Source organism: Trematomus bernacchii, unplaced genomic scaffold (genome assembly GCF_902827165.1).
Source record: "Trematomus bernacchii unplaced genomic scaffold, fTreBer1.1, whole genome shotgun sequence".
Taxonomy (NCBI): domain Eukaryota; kingdom Metazoa; phylum Chordata; class Actinopteri; order Perciformes; family Nototheniidae; genus Trematomus; species Trematomus bernacchii.
The window spans coordinates 130,178-147,963 of record NW_022987477.1 but is presented as its reverse complement, the minus strand read 5'-3'; the positions used below and the strand labels follow the sequence as shown (position 1 = coordinate 147,963).

The following is a 17,786-nucleotide window of genomic DNA, read 5'->3' as shown; positions in this document are numbered from 1 at the left end:
GCAGAAGAAGACTTTGGCAGTTTTAAAAGACTTGGACAGTTACAGAAAACCTTGATTAGTGACGTTGCTGTGTGTGTGTGTGTGTGTGTGTGTGTGTGTGTGTGTGTGTGTGTGTGTGTGTGTGTGTGTGTGTGTGTGTGTGTGTGTGTGTGTGTGTGTGTGTCTGTGTGTGTGTGTGTGTGTGTGTGTCTCTGTATGTCTGTCTGTATGCCTGTGTGTGTGTGTGTGTGTGTGTGGTGTGTGTGTGTGTGTGTGTGTGTGTGTGTGTGTGTGTGTGTGTGTGTGTGTGTGTGTGTGTGTGTGTGTGTGTGTGTGTGTGTGTGTGTGTGTGTGTGTGTGTGTGTGTGTGTGTGGTGTGTGTGTGTGTGTGTGTGTGTGTGTGTGTGTGTGTGTGTGTGTGTGTGTGGTGTGTGTGTGTGGTGTGTGTGTGGGTGTGTGGTGTGTGTCTGTGTGTGTGTGTGTGTGTGTTATCATGCATTCTACCTCGTGTGATTAGATGGGATGTAATGATGTGAATCAACACTCTGTCACGCACCAGAGTCCCATTAATTAGGCCCAAGATGTCGGACAATGACAGCAAACATCAGCGCTTGGATTGATGTTCGTTGACACGTCGGGGACTGTGTGGTCGTTCAGCGTAAAGTAAACACAAACAAAAACACTGATGTCAGATACATGCTGCCATTTCCTGTCTCCTCCTCCATAATATCTCTTAATCATCTGTGGGATTTGACATGTTGATATGAAGAGAGGGACAACCATTGCATCAATATATTGCCATGTCTTTTATGCTGCTGCAACACAAACATTTCCCAAATTGGGATCAATAAAGTACTTCTTATCTTATCTCATCAAGAAGAACAATATTCCTCTTTTTTTTTAAGTCAAGCAAGATCACTTTTCTAGTTACGATCAACGCTTTGCAACCCCCAAACATTTTGTAGTAGTTGATTAAGTGCCCCTTTCCGTTGTCAATAAACCTAGCCTAGCATCTAAGCTAACACTTGTAGCTGTTAATATATTACATTTTTCTCACACAGAGATAATTACAGATTATTGTAGATTTTAGCAATTTAGCTAAACGTGGCGTTAGCAGGAACAATGTTCTAGCTACGAGAAACATATCACAACCCTTCATCATGTTGTAGTAGTTAATGATGTGCCCTTTTCCGTTGTAAATAAACGCTAGGTTTCTAAGCTAGCGTCTAAGCTAACACTTGCAGCTGTTAATAGATTACATTTTTCTCACAGAGATAACTACAGATAATCGTAGATGTTAGCAAGTTAGCTTAACATAGCGCTAGAGAGATCAACGCTCTAGCTACGAGAAATATATATCGCAACCCTAAGCATTTGCAGGAGCTAATGACGTGGCTCTTTACATTGTAAAAAATGCTAACATCTGCAGCTTTTAATAGGGTTTATAAATACAAAATGTAACTTATTTGTACATTTTTCTCAGAGATAACTACAGATAATCGTAGACGTTAGCAAGTTAGCTAAACATAGCGCTAGTGAGATCAACGCTCTAGCTACGAGCAACAAATTGCAACCCCCCAAAGATGTATAGTAGCTAATGATGTGCACTTTTCCATTGTAAATACTGTAGGTAGTTATCTAATTAGTTAGCTAAATGTAGCGTTAGCAAGATCAATGCTCTAGTCATAAGAAGGTAAGGTATACTTGCAAACCCCAAACATAATATCTATGGAACATTTTATAAAAGGACATCTATTTAGACAACACTAAGCATCTGTTTTCACCTTTGATTGCAAGTGAAATAAATACAGATGATTATGGAGTATATAGCTTGATGTCAGGTACTAATTTGAACTCTAATTTTAAACGAGAAGCGGATCTTTTCCCTGATTCCCCCCTTCGTCTGTGACTCGTTTGATGACAGCTCTGTACAGGAAGTCGCCCGTGGGAGGAGGTGAATTAGCACAGGAGATATTTGGGGATATTTAACAGCGTATAGAGGAAAAACTTCCACCTACACATGCGTCACAGACGTCTGAAAAGCAACAATCCAACCCCTCTCTTCACTGACTTCCGGTATGTTTTATTTGTGCTAATAAAACACGTATTATGTAAGAAACAAGCGGGGGAAGGTGACAGGAAACTGGTGAATGCTTCACGCTCTGCACTGAATCCCTAATTGGTTTCCATAGCAATCGGTATCATTGAACATTTCCTTCTCCGGTGTGCAACCAGACAGTCATGCAAACAGGTTGAAAATAGAAATGAGAGGTGTTTTACTACCAGGAAATCCTTATATGGCACACAATTACTGAATGCACATAATGCATGGTGCACATAATGCTACATCTCTATCAAAGCAGATCAGAACCGGTCGTTTTTGAATGATTTTCTGTCAAGTTTAGGGAAATATTAAGCTGATAAATGCATCAATTTGTGACGGACAAAAGGCAGAGGCTTGTTCAAATCAAGAACAAAAATTCACAGCAATTAAATATAAGATAATACTTTCTTAAATATGTGAGACAGTCGTCGTACGTTCGATCATTTTGAACAACAGATCAGAACAGAGACGCTGTCTATTGATCTTCTGTCAGCTTTAGGGAGATATTAAGCTGACAATGCATCAATTTGTGACGGACAACTGCAATGCAAATGAACATTAATCAATAATGCATGAAACAGGGCCAAAGAATCAATCACTCAACAACTCAGTGTCACTTAAGGGAAGCCACGTCTGGATAAATGCCATGTTGACAGGAAGATTTTCACCCCAAAAGAAGTTAACTCGCTGTAAATCCAGACTCTGCTCTGACAGCTTAACGCGACATCCTGCTGCTGCTGAAGCTGTTTCAACTGTGAAGGCGAACACTGAGGGATAAGAGGAGCAAACACTGCAGCTGACAGTCAGCAAAGCTTGGCTCAGAGGCTGTGTCAGGAGGACACAAATGAAGACGTATCGAGACAGGTGTATCTGCCGAAAAATCAATGCACAGAGACCGGCCAAATCTAGTGTGCTAATAAATAAAAGAACAAGCTTAAAGAACAGATTATTCAGCAGCGTCTGAACACTGTGGCTTTGAAATGATAATTACACTAATGCATGCACTGCAGAATACATGTAAATACAGAAATAAATAAACATGAACACACTCCCTGTTCAATTTGGCTGTGGAATATGAATTATCTCTATTAATACACCTTGTTTTTATCTTAGAAATCCCATTATATCCCATCATATTACCTTTTTGTGCAGTCTAATAATTGTAATGCTTACTTATTTGTTATAATTCTTAAATTTGCACCTACTGTGTTTGCATTTTTGCAGATTGTTGCATGCATTGATCAATAGCAGCATCACCTAAATCAATTAAAACTAAAACACACTGCAGATATTTTAATTAGCTGCATTAATACACCTTGTTTTGACCTTTAAAATCCCATTATATGTGTTACTGAATAACCTTTTTGTACAGTCTCTTAATTGCAATGCTTAAAGATATTTCCTCTTAGATTTGCACCTACTGTGTTTGCATTTTTGCAGATTGTTGCAGGCATTAAGCAATAGAAGCATCACCTCAGTCATTTCAAACTCAAACACACTGCAGATATTTGAATTAGCTGCATTAATACACCTTGTTTTCATCTTTAAAATCCCAATATATCCCTTATATTTGCCACCAAATAACCTTTTTGTACAGTCTCTTAATTTCCTCTTGGAGTGCACCTACTTGCAGAAATGGAACAATAGCAGCATCACCTTAATAATTGAAATCTAAAATACTCTGCAGACAACAGAATACCCACCAGTCGATAACACACTGTTGGTTAAGTGTTAAATACGAGACAACTGGTGCCCTCGAGGAATCTGGCAGCACTTATCCTCTGTACTTTAACTCAGATTATCAAACCAGTAAAAGACTCCGGAGAGTTGCATCAAATTAAAATGCATTTCCTGTCTCAGGGTAATCACATTGTGTTTGCTTTTAGAGGAACCTCTGAGAGTACTTCCCCTGCAGATTGAAATAAACATTTGAAAAGGCTGGATCCTAAATTAGACATGACAGAAGCAGCACAAGAGCTAATGATATACGGAGGATGGTAATTGAGCTAAACCATCAATCACGCTAACTAGTACTGTAGAAGAACCTAATAGGACTTCAGATATACTTATTTGAAGAGGATATCATGTGGAAAGTAGAGCTTAATTCATTACAGGAATGAACCAAAATATATTCAATTCGCACAAGTCACACGCTGCAAAATATAAGCAATGCCTTCAGTGTTAGCTCAAGCGCTAGCTAGCATAGCTTTAGCTTCCATTTGTACATACTGTACCTTATGGCTTGCTTTAACCACATTTAACTAAAGTAAAACCTATATACAAATCTTCATTAGGTGTGTTTACCTTCTTCTTTTGATTAGTTATCTTTGTATCCATCTGTAGTGCATTATAACACGTCATGTCGGTACATCGCTTTGCTAGCGCTGTAATTAGCATGATTAGCATGTTGCTATTGCCCACATGTGCTCTGAGTCTTGTTTACAAACACTGCTAACTCATATTAAAGGTGATTAATACTTATATAATTAGTGTTATTTATATGTGTTTTAATTTAGATGGCTGTATAGGATATATTTTGCATCATGCAGATTGCAATATGCTTATTATGTAATTAAATAATGATTTACTTACATTTGTACACACAGCTACCTCTTGTATATCTGCACAGCTTTCCACTTTTCATACCAATACTGCACACATTCTATCTTATTCTATGTTATGTTTAGGAGCATTCTGTCATTATACTGTAGTTCTTTGGTATATCTGGTGTAATTAAGGTGATTAATACTTATGCAATTAGTATTAAATATGTCATGTATGTGTGTTTTAATTTTAGATGGCTGTGTAGAATATATTTTGCACATTTCTACACATTTGATTGTTTGTCGAATTTGCACTATCCTCCTTTTAATGCACAATGTCATCGTTGCACCTTTAATCTAAATATATGTCTATTCTATGCTATTTCTTGTTAGTTTTTATGTATTTTACTGGTAACTGTATTCTGTGTGATATCAATGTGAAGCACTTTGAACTGCACTTATTGTATGAAAGGTGGCGGTGCTTATTATTATCATTAGACCTCATTTATAAAAATGGTTTCTGATTGAGCAGCTTCTTCCCGACACCTTCCCTCCTCCTCAGCGGATCTCCATGGCAACAGGAAGAAGAGCACGGTTGTTTTTTCCATCCCAGAATAACCCAGGTTACTCCTTCAGGGACGAAGTGTCAGACCCAGTTATTCCCACTCTTCCTCTTTGTGTAGATTATGTGCCGAGGTGTCTGACAACTAAAACTAACCACCCGGTTAAAATATATAAAAACAACTAAACATGTGGTTAACCTGGATAACAACACTATGAATGCTTCTGACAATATAAAGCAGGATATTATACATTAATTGTGCAAGGAATGGATTATTAAATATTGAATTGACCCAGTTACTCCCACTCTTCCTCTGTCTGCTGCTCTTCATCATCAGGCTAACGGAGATTATTCATGCTTTGTTTCCTAGTAACTGTAATTATGGCAGAAAGTGTCCAAAACATTATCAGGTGTGCTGAAGACTTTCCCTTTCCATCAAATTTAATTGTATTATTGTTGTATTTTTGATGTATTTTATCTAATTGTATTTGTTTTTCTCTTGTCTTTTAATTGATCTTTTAGCACTGTCTCTCATTTGTTAATCTGTAAAACCCACTGATGTGGTATATAGCTATGTTTCCTATTAACTGTAATTATTAAGGAGGCAGACAGTGTCCAAACACTTTAAGTGTGTGTTGAAGACCGTCCTTTTTTTAATAAAGCCTATATTTAAAGCTGGTTACCCAATGTTTGTCCTACACTTTATGGTATTTTATTGTATTTTTATTGTCCTTTTTGTTGTATTTCATCTAATTTTATCTGTATTTCACACTCCATCTTGTCTTTAAATGCATCTTTTAGCACCGTCTTTCATTTCTTAATCTGTAAAACCCACTGATGTGATATTGAGCTATATAAATAAACTTTGATTTGATATTTTAGAGTGAGAGGGTTCATATACGCGCTTCACATTTGGCCTGTAAATAAAAAACACACGGAGAAAATGGAAATGAAAATTTGCATTTTACTCCAATGTAATATAAAACTTCCACACCATGAGCCTCGGGGTTTTTCCTGTCGAGGTGTCAGCACTTTCTCACTAAGACACAGCTCCCCTCTGAACCAATGCTAACAGCGTAATTAAAGTCCGTTTTTTTACATATGTATCTCTCCTCCACTGCCTCCTTTCCCCCTGTTTCCTGCTAACTGGGTTAATATGGAGATCAGGGTACAGATCTGCAGATTTGCAGCAATTCCAAAGACACTATAAGATCTTATCTTCACTAACTTCAATAGCTCCATAAGAAGATTGCAATATGCTTATTATCTAATTAAGTATGTATTTATTTATATTGGCATCAATATTGTCTCTAGTAGGTGTCATTTCTCTTCAAAGCACTTTGGTTTACATTAAATAACTGATTAATGACTGCGAATTAACTATAGCGAACATTAGTGATCTTTCTAACAAAGCGGCTACTGAGCAACACAGTCTCACGGCATTTCGTGTTATAGTCACAAAATTAATCTATTGATTCGTGTTCACCAACACGATTTTCGCATTTTGTTCGTGTCACACAGAACGATTTTAAAAGCAATGTAAATAATAACAAATTAGAAGGAAAAAGACATTTAAAAAAATACAGATTTCAGTATTCTGACACAGAACGATTTTAGAAGCAATGTATTTATATTGGTAGTATGTTTCGTGCCTGCACCAAATAATAACAAATTAGAAGGAAAAAAAGATGACATAAAATACAGATGTCAGTATTCTGAGGCTCTGAGACATTTCTTTTCCTCACTGACGGCAAAAAAACTCAGACATTATACAATTTAAAATAAAAGAGATAGGGTTAGGCTTAGGGTAAGATATTGAGTAAGAACATGTTTTTATGAACCACACAGCTTCCGGTCTTCCAAGACCCGACCGGACAAAAAGACGTGTTGCAGGCACGAAACATACTACCAATAGAAATACATTGCATTTAAAATCGTTCTATGTGACACGAAAAAAATGTGAAAATCGTGTTGGTGAACACGAATCAATAGATTCAATTAATTTCGTGACTAATAACACGAAATGCCGTGAGACTGGGTTGTACTGAGTGTTCAACCCAGTCTCACGGCATTTCGTGTTATAGTCACAACATTTAATAGGGAACTCATCTGTTCAACATAGCCTTCCAACAATAACTCACTCTCCCCCCACTGCAATGTTACACTTCCATTTCTGCCCCCTGTTTTATGTTTTATGTCTTGTCCTTAGATGTTTCTTTGTAAAGCGACCTTGAGGTTATGAAAGGCGCTATATAAATTCAAATTATTATTATTATTATATGTCTTCATGTTATTATATTCTTGATGATACGCGTAACTATTAGCTGTTGTTCCAGATAAATGTCTTGTTTTGAGTTTTGTATAAAGTCCATTTTCCCACTTTCTGTTGAGTTGTGTTTCTCAATTTATGAGTCTGTTTTTCCATCAAACAGATTTCTTCCACAATTGTTACCCATTGGTTTTTCCTTGGTGTTGATCCCATGAAGTTTTAATAATGTTTTTCTCGGACATGACTCACACAGCGTGTCTGAAAAACGCTGCTCTTCTCTAACGACCCTCCATCTTTCTATAAATCCCTGAATGATTAAAAATAGCCGGGTCGATGCTGGCTGATACCACGGGGACGATGTACTGTAGCATATAATGAGGGTTTGTGGGCGGACGAATAAAACAAGCTGTGTGACGTTGGAAATGAAAACAAGTCAGTGTGTGTGTGTGTGTGTGTGACGCTCACAGTGTGACTTACCATTGACGCAGAACTCATACGGAGAACACAGCTCGTCTTCAAACAGGCAGCCTGGAAGAGAGCGGAGACAAGGATTACTAACACAGACAGAAATAACGCTCTATACGACAATTTTGATGATTAAATACATTATTTATAGAGCAAACATGGAATATATATTATCTGTTGGAGTGGATTGAACAGGTTGGACACAACAAGCATTTTGAATGTCACCTTTGATCAATTTCTGGACATTTTATGGTCTAAATAAATACAATAATGGCTATAAAGGCAAAAACAACCTTAGATAGAGAGAGGGTGTTTCCCCCGTTACACAGAGCAAAACATGGCATTAAGTATCTTGTTAATTGGAAATGATATGCTTTACTTAAGGTTTGAACTACAGGTGAGCCAAACAAAGCATTTTGAATGTCACCATGGACGTTTTTGCTCAATTTCTGGACGTTTTATGGTCTAAATAAATACAATAATGGCAATTAAGGCAAATTAAGTCATTTTTAAAGTCATGCAAGGGGCAGAATATGGCATCTTGTCCACTGGAAACTGTCTCTGCTTCGAATTATTGTAGGTTGAATGTACACAGAAGTAAAAACTCCTTTCAGGCTCAAAACAATAATCCCATCGCCAGCCACTTTTGAGTTTGTTTAAAAGTTCATCCTCCAGAGTTTATAGTGGAAACACACGGACAACTGGGTCAAGCATCAGCACTCCTTCTTTCCTTAAGTCTTTTATCTATTTTCCATGTCCCTGCTTCAGCTCATCAGAAGCAGGGAAGTAATTGGATGCATCCTCTGAATACAGATCAGTCTGTCAGACCTCTCTAAATAATGAGAAGGGAAAGGTGTGAGGAGAGATAATCAGGACAAGTTTCTGCAAGTTTCTCCTTTGCAGATCCATCATAATGATCTTTATTATAACTGTAAAGTTTGTCTGCATGATAACCTGATTATACAGACACAATATGCGGCCGTTTTGTCGAGAACTGGAGGGCACATTTCATGAAATTACATCATTTGGAGTTAACGGCATCGATATGTCAGCAGAATGGCTGTTTAACGACATCATAACGGAAATGTACGGTCGCTCCGATCTCAAAACCGAAGAGGCAGAATGTCCTGAGCTGGAGAGAAACTACTTGAAAAGCAAACAGCACAAATGGATTTTCTTACAGCTCCTTCTACCATTATTTTTAAAATACTCACATCGCTCATTTTCATGGATGCATGACGCCACTTTTTAAAGGTGAGGCATAACTCTGAAAAGTTTCCTGCTACAGCAAATCTATAGTGAGTGGAAATGTAAAAAGGAGGAATTGAAAAACTATCTGCTCATTTGGACGGTTTATAATAACTCTCACTGCCAGAGACAAATCCACAGGGATGAAATGTATAAATAGTCAATTTAGAGATCAAATTAAATTACCTGTGAGTGAGCTAGCGAACGTTAGCTGTCTTTATATCAAGCTAACTAGCGAAAGTTAGCTATCTATCAATCAATCTATCAAAATCACTACAGACAATTAGCCATCTTCTTTACAAACCTGCAATTTAGAAGCAAATTGGAGTTGGAAAACAGATCAAATAGACAAAACATTCCTTCAAATTGTCCCACAAAGAGTCGAAATGTGGTTTTTGCAGCCAAATTGAATTCTGAAAAGGTCAGATTAAGCAACAAAACATCCAAATTGGTGAAAAGGTTTTGGAAATATTGTCCATATAGGCTATAATGCTAATTACTAATGTACTCCACTTATGCTAATCGCACAAATTGCCCAACATATGCAATCCAGCTGTTTCTAATTGCCCCTACTTCACATTACTTACATCAAACTTTGGGGTCCTCAACATGTCCAGGTTGTTGGCATTTAGACTATTTTACAGACAGAACCTCTCCCCAGAAGTTAAGATTAAAGCTGAGTGCAAACAAATTAAATGTAAGACACTTCTAAACCCTCAGAAACTGTCGTGCAGTCCCTCTTGACTCTCGCTCTGAAATTAGTGTCCGTCCATCAGCTTCTCCTCCTCTCAATATTAATTACGACCCTCCGATTAATGAAGCATCCAGTCAAGCATAGTTAGTCCGTCACAGTGTGTGTGTGTGTGTGTGTGTGTGTGTGTGTGTGTGTGTGTGTGTGTGTGTGTGTGTGTGTGTGTGTGTGTGTGTGTGTGTGTGTGTGTGTGTGTGTGTGTGTGTGTGTGTGTGTGTGTGTGTGTGTGTGTGAGAGAGACAGGGACATAAGCCATGGAAGAGTTGATTAAAATGGCGCTTTTTAATTAAAATGCAATCACAGTGGATGCTTCTGATTACCTGAGAATGCTCCACTCACCTAAGTAAGAATAGAAAAGGTATCCAGGTTGTATCTTAACGAAGCTTCCTGACAAAAAGGCACTATTGTGTTGTGTAACTATATCCATCTAGCAAAGAAAATAACCTTTCTAAAAAAGCACTAAACAGGCTATTGAGTGTTGATGCTGAGTTGCCAAGTGAACATCATAACAGCGGCTCATCAATGGGAAGTGGAGCCTCAGTGGGATTTAGTGTAAATACAGATAACCTGAGTGGGCTGCTTATTGTGGAAACTCAACCTGTTGTGTAATGTGTGTATCCGCCATAACTAGCAGCTGCTTTAAAGAGTACCTGACCTCCCTTTATATTAATAGAACAATAATGTCATTGTTAGCTAATGAATGTTTCCATGCTGAACAACGGCAACATGACAACGTTTTCATTGGTCCCTCTTCTTTAGAGAAGACCAGGAAATGATGGATACACGGATCGTGTTCAAATCAATAGGCACGCAATGACTCTAAATAATAATGATCACGCCACCAAACACACATTCAAACTAAAGGAACCAGCCTGTTTGGGAAATGTGACAAGTAGAAAGTACAGGTATTTGTGTTCAACATGTAAGAAGTAGAAAGTACAGGTATTTGTGTTCAACATGTAAGAAGTAGAAAGTACAGGTATTTGTGTTCAACATGTAAGAAGTAGAAAGTACAGGTATTTGGGTTCAACATGTAAGAAGTAGAAAGTACAGGTATTTGAGTTCAACATGTAAGAAGTAGAAAGTACAGGTATTTGTGTTCAACATGTAAGAAGTAGAAAGTACAGGTATTTGAGTTCAACATGTAAGAAGTAGAAAGTACAGGTATTTGTGTTCAACATGTAAGAAGTAGAAAGTACAGGTATTTGAGTTCAACATGTAAGAAGTAGAAAGTACAGGTATTTGTGTTCAACATGTAAGAAGTAGAAAGTACAGGTATTTGAGTTCAACATGTAAGAAGTAGAAAGTACAGGTATTTGTGTTCAACATGTAAGAAGTAGAAGGTACAGGTATTTGGGTTCAAAATGTAAGAAGTAGAAAGTACAGGTATTTGTGTTCAACATGTAAGAAGTAGAAAGTACAGGTATTTGTGTTCAACATGTAAGAAGTAGAAAGTACAGGTATTTGTGTTCAACATGTAAGAAAAGAAGTAGAAAGTACAGGTATTTGTGTTCAACATGTAAGAAGTAGAAAGTACAGGTATTTGTGTTCAACATGTAAGAAGTAGAAAGTACAGGTATTTGGGTTCAACATGTAAGAAGTAGAAAGTACAGGTATTTGTGTTCAACATGTAAGAAGTAGAAAGTACAGGTATTTGTGTTCAACATGTAAGAAGTAGAAAGTACAGGTATTTGGATTCAAAATGTAAGAAGTAGAAAGTACAGGTATTTGTGTTCAACATGTAAGAAGTAGAAAGTACAGGTATTTGTGTTCAAAATGTAAGAAGTAGAAAGTACAGGTATTTGTGTTCAACATGTAAGAAGTAGAAAGTACAGGTATTTGGGTTGAACATGTAAGAAGTAGAAAGTACAGGTATTTGTGTTCAAAATGTAAGAAGTCAAAGTAAAAAGTCGTCAGAAAAATAAGTAGTGGAGTAAAGTACTGATACCAGAAACATGTACTTAAGTACAGTAACGAAGTATTTGTACTCCACTACTTCCCACCTCTGTGATGTTTGACGGGGGCCAAAGAGGATGCTGGGAGTCTGGCAGCAGCCACAGGACATAATTCACTCTCCGACATTTCTTTTATTATAATGATAAGCTGCCACCAAGGACACCTGACTCATCTTTACTCACACATGCAGCCACACAGCAGCCAAAAAAGCCATTTCAGAGCCGCGGGCGACACCGGCAATAAAAGTGCGAGTGAATTGAAAAAGGGAGCATCACCTGAAAGCAAATCAGCCTGACACCATGTCCGCAGATTTTAACATCTTGTGTCATTAAGGCGTTCCTCTTTCTAAAATTAGAGATGTCAGAAAGCTCCGTTCTTGTTAAAGCTGCATGTCACACGTCGGCAGCGCTGCCAAAAATGTTCATATATTCCTCGTGGAGTTCTCAGATTAACACGACAAGAGTTTGATTTAACAGATGTTTGAATACTGCGACATCTCCTGTACAATCCCTTTAACACCACAAAAATACCATGCTACGTTACTTTTAAAGGTAAAGTTTGACAATTAGGGGAATGCATTTATTAGCTACACACATTTAGAGGTTTTTTACACGCCAAATCTGACCATTTCTATTGAATCTGGCAGACTTACTTTCATTTCTTTGGGCCCTATTTGTCGGTTGTTATTGTAAAAGGAACTTCCTGAAGTGAATCTCCTGTAACCTCCTATGCACGTCTTGACATCTGAGCAGAACTGTATTTGTCATGCAATTACTTAGTTTGTAAAAATTAAAAAAGCTAATATTGTTAAAGAAAGAGAAATCACTATGACTCATGTCTTCTTCTCAAAGCTACAGCCAGCAGCTAGTTAGCTTAGCACAAAGACTGCAAGCAGGGGGAAACAGCTAGCATGGCTCAGTTAGTGATATTTTAGACATGCTCTGATCTTAGTGTATTTCCCAAAATAACATGTTTTTTTGCTTTTATCCAAAGCAACCCACATACACTTCAGTACCGTAGACATGCCTTTGGGAGCAACCGGGGGTTAAGCCTGCACCAAATGTGATGCATGAGAGAAAAACGTTATTTAAAAAGATGAATAATTAACAGGAGGAGGGTCCTGGAGGTCGCTATGATTGAAGAGGTAGCATGACATGAAACCACCTGACAACCAGAGTGTAACCAAACACATTTCTCACTCATTTTCCAGGGGATTTGTCTCAGAAACCTCCAGGCAGGCGGCAGCGACCATGAATTAAAGATGGCAGCGCCACTGCGGCAACAGAAGAACCCAGAAATAGGCCAGCTTGACCTTTTTCTGTGACCCGCGCTGAATGATTCAGACATTTGATTGTCTCCCATCTGCTGAGGAGTGATTGGGTTTTGAAGTGCAGAATCAGAGCGAGTCAAACGGACGAAATGAACCAACAAACTCCAGCCTGGAGGAAACTGTGCACTCCTTTATCAGAAGTAAAAGGATTATAAGTGCCAATTGAAGCACAGGTAATCACAATACAACAGCGTTAGGGTACTACTTTCCCTACGGATAATAAGTCACCTGAGAGTGAAGTGCCAACGCAATTTAAAAACCATTTGTACGGTGGCTGACGTTACAAAGACCTACAATTCTTCCATCAGGAGAAAACAGTGCAGCTTCAGAAAGGATGCAGATATAAAAACACAAACGTCATAGTAGAGACACTACATACTGATATACACCTGAACATCATCAGGAGAGGACTCTTTAAAGTAGAGACACTACACACTGATATACACCTGAACATCAGCAGGAGAGGACTCTTTAAAGTAGAGACACTACATACTGATATACACCTGAACATCATCAGGAGAGGACTCTTTAAAGTAGAGACACTACATACTGATATACACCTGAACATCAGCAGGAGAGGACTCTTTAAAGTAGAGACACTACATACTGATATACACCTGAACATCAGCAGGAGAGGACTCTTTAAAGTAGAGACACTACATACTGATATACACCTGAACATCAGCAGGAGAGGACTCTTTAAAGTAGAGACACTACATACTGATATACACCTGAACATCAGCAGGAGAGGACTCTTTAAAGTAGAGACACTACATACTGATATACACCTGAACATCAGCAGGAGAGGACTCTTTAAAATAGAGACACTACATACTGATATACACCTGAGCATCAGCAGGAGAGGACTCTTTAAAGTAGAGACACTACATACTGATATACACCTGAACATCAGCAGGAGAGGACTCTTTAAAGTAGAGACACTGCATACTGATATACACCTGAACATCAGCAGGAGAGGACTCTTTAAAGTAGAGACACTACATACTGATATACACCTGAACATCATCAGGAGAGGACTCTTTAAAGTAGAGACACTACATACCAATATAAACCTGAACATTAGCTCGATGTGGATGTGTTTGTGAGCCAAGTTTGTCAGAAAGTGTCACTACATTAGCCATTTCAATTAGTCACAAACACAGGAAAAAACCTCCCACATCAGCCTCTCTCCGCTGCCTCCCTTCCTCCCAGCAGTCATTTTGTTTCTGTGCTGCACTGAGCAATGGTCTGGAGTATTAATCAGCCTCTCCCTGAGCCGAAGCAGACACATTACTGCTTTAATAACAGCTGAGATAGCAGACATTAATTCTTGTGCTCAACCTTCGCAGCCTTCAGAAGTCTCATTACTGTGTTATTGTCCTCGTTATAAATCTTGGATGGTCTGGTGACCTTCGCACTGACATCCTTTACAAACACTGCTTCATTTTGAAAGGAATAAAATAAAAAGGAAAAATAGAAACGATAAAACATCCTCTTTATACACCAGGGTTTTTTCAAACGTCTGTCACGAAGGTGGGATTTACATGACTTCACGTCACCACCGCTAAGCTAAAGGTGGCTAATGTTGGGCTATAAAGGAACTACAGCACGGTCACATGACTTCACGTCACCACCGCTAAGCTACAGGTGGCTAATGTTGGGCTATAAAGGAACTACAGCACGGTCACATGACTTCACGTCACCACCGCTAAGCTAAAGGTGGCTAATGTTGGGCTATAAAGGAACTACAGCACGGTCACATGACTTCACGTCACCACCGCTAAGCTAAAGGTGGCTAATGTTGGGCTATAAAGGAACTACAGCACGGTCACCTGACTTCACGTCACCACCGCTAAGTTACAGGTGGCTAATGTTGGGCTATAAAGGAACTACAGCACGGTCACATGACTTCACGTCACCACCGCTAAGCTAAAGGCGGATAATGTTGGCCGTGATGACGTTTAGTCGTCTTAATTAGACACTTGTTTGCAACTGCCATGTTTAAATTCACCAATGGGGTATTACTGACGGATTTTATGTCGTAGAATACAAATCTCTTCAGCTTGAGTTAACCACAGACCTTATTTATAATCACAAACACGTCCAAAAACCCACAGAATTCTAGATGAGGGAACCGGAAGTGAGTCTTCTCAGTGTTTTCAGACTCATCTCTGCACCACTCTTAAGCTTTTCAGTTTCACCTTGAACCAGGGAAGAGAGAATAACGAGATGGATTGCTTCGACGCGTCTGTTTGACATCGTTCTGACTTCCTTCCTCTCACAAGCGCCGCTGACATTACTCGGGTAGAGAACACAGAAGCGCAGCCAGCCGCTTTGCTCCCACTCCCTCATCTCAATAATCACTCGAAGCCAACACACTCCTTCGAGCATCTGTTGAGTCACAAAGAAACATCGCACGTCGTCTGTTATCACACCAGCCGTGGTATCAACCCAAGCCAGGAATATACAGCCTGCTTTGATACTCATTGCTTACACTCGAAATAAACCTTATATTCTCCTTCCATTTTGAAGCTAATCCGTCTGCAATTCAGAAGACAAGGCAGTGCAGCTGAGAGGTTTATTCACACTGAGTGCTGTTTATTAGTTACATCAATAGGAATAATTCACAACAACAGACGATGGAGGAAAATCTTGATGTTCGACCAATTACACTTGAAAGCTGCAGCTGTTGAGAATGTTAATTTGGAAGAACAGGCTTAACACGCCAAATGCTCATTTAACCACTATGCGCCGAAAGAAGGGCTGTGTTTCCCAATAAAATCACATCCAATGAATAGTTTGCCATTTCATTGAGAAGCTCCTATCGAGTCTGAACTGAAGGACGACTCTGTACAGTCAAGATGACTCACACATCCTAAGAAATAAGAAAACGGAGACTATGACAGACTGTGTTTTATCCATTTTGGCAGGTCTTTTAGTTTTTATCTTTGGTAATTATGAGTTGGTTTCAGTGGGTATTGAAGCAGAGTTTAGAAATACATGCTTTCAAAGACAGTATGAGGAATTGTCGCTGTTGAAAGCCTATTGATAACGTTAATGGACTGGATTTATAAAGCGTTTTACCCTGTCTTTACGACTACTCAAAGCACAAAACAAGTCAGCATTCATACAGAGACAGGAAAGTGCCACCTGCTCAAGTAAGCCAACATTCACACACACTTTCACACACTGTTGGCTATCAATTTGGGGTATTTTGCCCAAGGATACTTCAACATGTTGACCCACAACCCTTTGATTGGAACGAATGGACCTATTTTGTGTTTATGGCGGTGTTAACTTGTTTCAGTCCAGGTTGAAATATCTAAACACAGATTTGATGGATTGTCAGGAAATCTACAGACATTCAAGGTCCCCAGAAGATGAATCCTACTGACATTGGGATTGACATAATGGATTGGCATGTAGGAATTACTTTGAGGGTCCCTGGACGTTTAATCTAGCGCCATTCAAATGTAATTTGTCTGAAGTTTGAGATCAAATACCCACAATACCCTCAACTGTACTTAGTTTGTAATGTATGGCATGGTAAACACTAAAAACATACATTTAACAGAGCCACAAGCATGCAAATATTAGCATTTAGCTCAAAGCAATGCTGTGCCTTAGCAATTCATGATTGGTCTTCATATACAGTATATTTCAACCCAGTCTCACAGCATTTCGTGTTATAGTCACGAAATTAATTTAATCTATTGATTCGTGTTCACCAACACGATTTTCACATTTTTTTCGTGTCACACAGAACGATTTTAAATGCAATGTATTTCTATTGGTAGTATGTTTCGTGCCTGCAACACGTCTTTTTGTCCGGTCGGGTCTTGGAAGACCAGAAGCTGTGTGGTTCATAAAAACATGTTCTTACTCAATATCTTACCCTAAGCCTAACCCTATCCCTTTTATTTTAAATTGTATAATGTCTGAGTTTTTTTGCCGTCAGTGAGGAAAAGAAATGGCTCAGAGCCTCAGAATACTGACATCTGTATTTTATGTCATCTTTTTTTCCTTCTAATTTGTTATTATTTGGTGCAGGCACGAAACATACTACCAATAGAAATACATTGCTTCTAAAATCGTTCTGTGTCAGAATATTTAAATCTGTATTTTTTTAAATGTCTTTTTCCTTCTAATTTGTTATTATTTGCATTGCTTTTAAAATCGTTCTGTGTGACACGAAAAAAATTGCGAAATCGTGTTGGTGAACACGAATCAATAGATTCATTTCGTGACTATAACACGAAATGCCGTGAGACTGTGTTGTATATTTATTGTATTTCAATTCACCCTCTTAAATCTCCTGGGACAGATTTCCGTGCAATAATAAGACAACACCAACCACACGACATATAGAATAAAAACAAACCACCTGCAGTAAAAAAAAACAAGATGTCTAACCTCAGTGACGTGTTCAAAACCCACCCTGTTGTAAAACATTCATCCTCAATCCTCTCCCATGATTTATCACCACTATAAGATGTTAGATATCAGCACTCAGTCATATATCTACGGGATGTCGGAGCCCTGAGGCAAAATAGATAGAGCTCAGCCTATGAATCAAATC

At 38.5% G+C, this 17,786-nt stretch overlaps 1 protein-coding gene across 1 annotated transcript in view; it reads right to left on the bottom strand.

Annotated features, from left to right (window-relative positions):
* Nucleotides 1-17,786, bottom strand: part of ptprn2 (protein tyrosine phosphatase receptor type N2) — a 207,787-nt gene that overhangs the window by 185,067 nt on the left and 4,934 nt on the right. Inside the window, exon 2 of the mRNA XM_034146922.1 lies at nt 7,935-7,985. Coding sequence (XP_034002813.1) covers nt 7,935-7,985 — 51 coding nt within the window. The remainder of the gene's footprint in view (nt 1-7,934; nt 7,986-17,786) is intronic.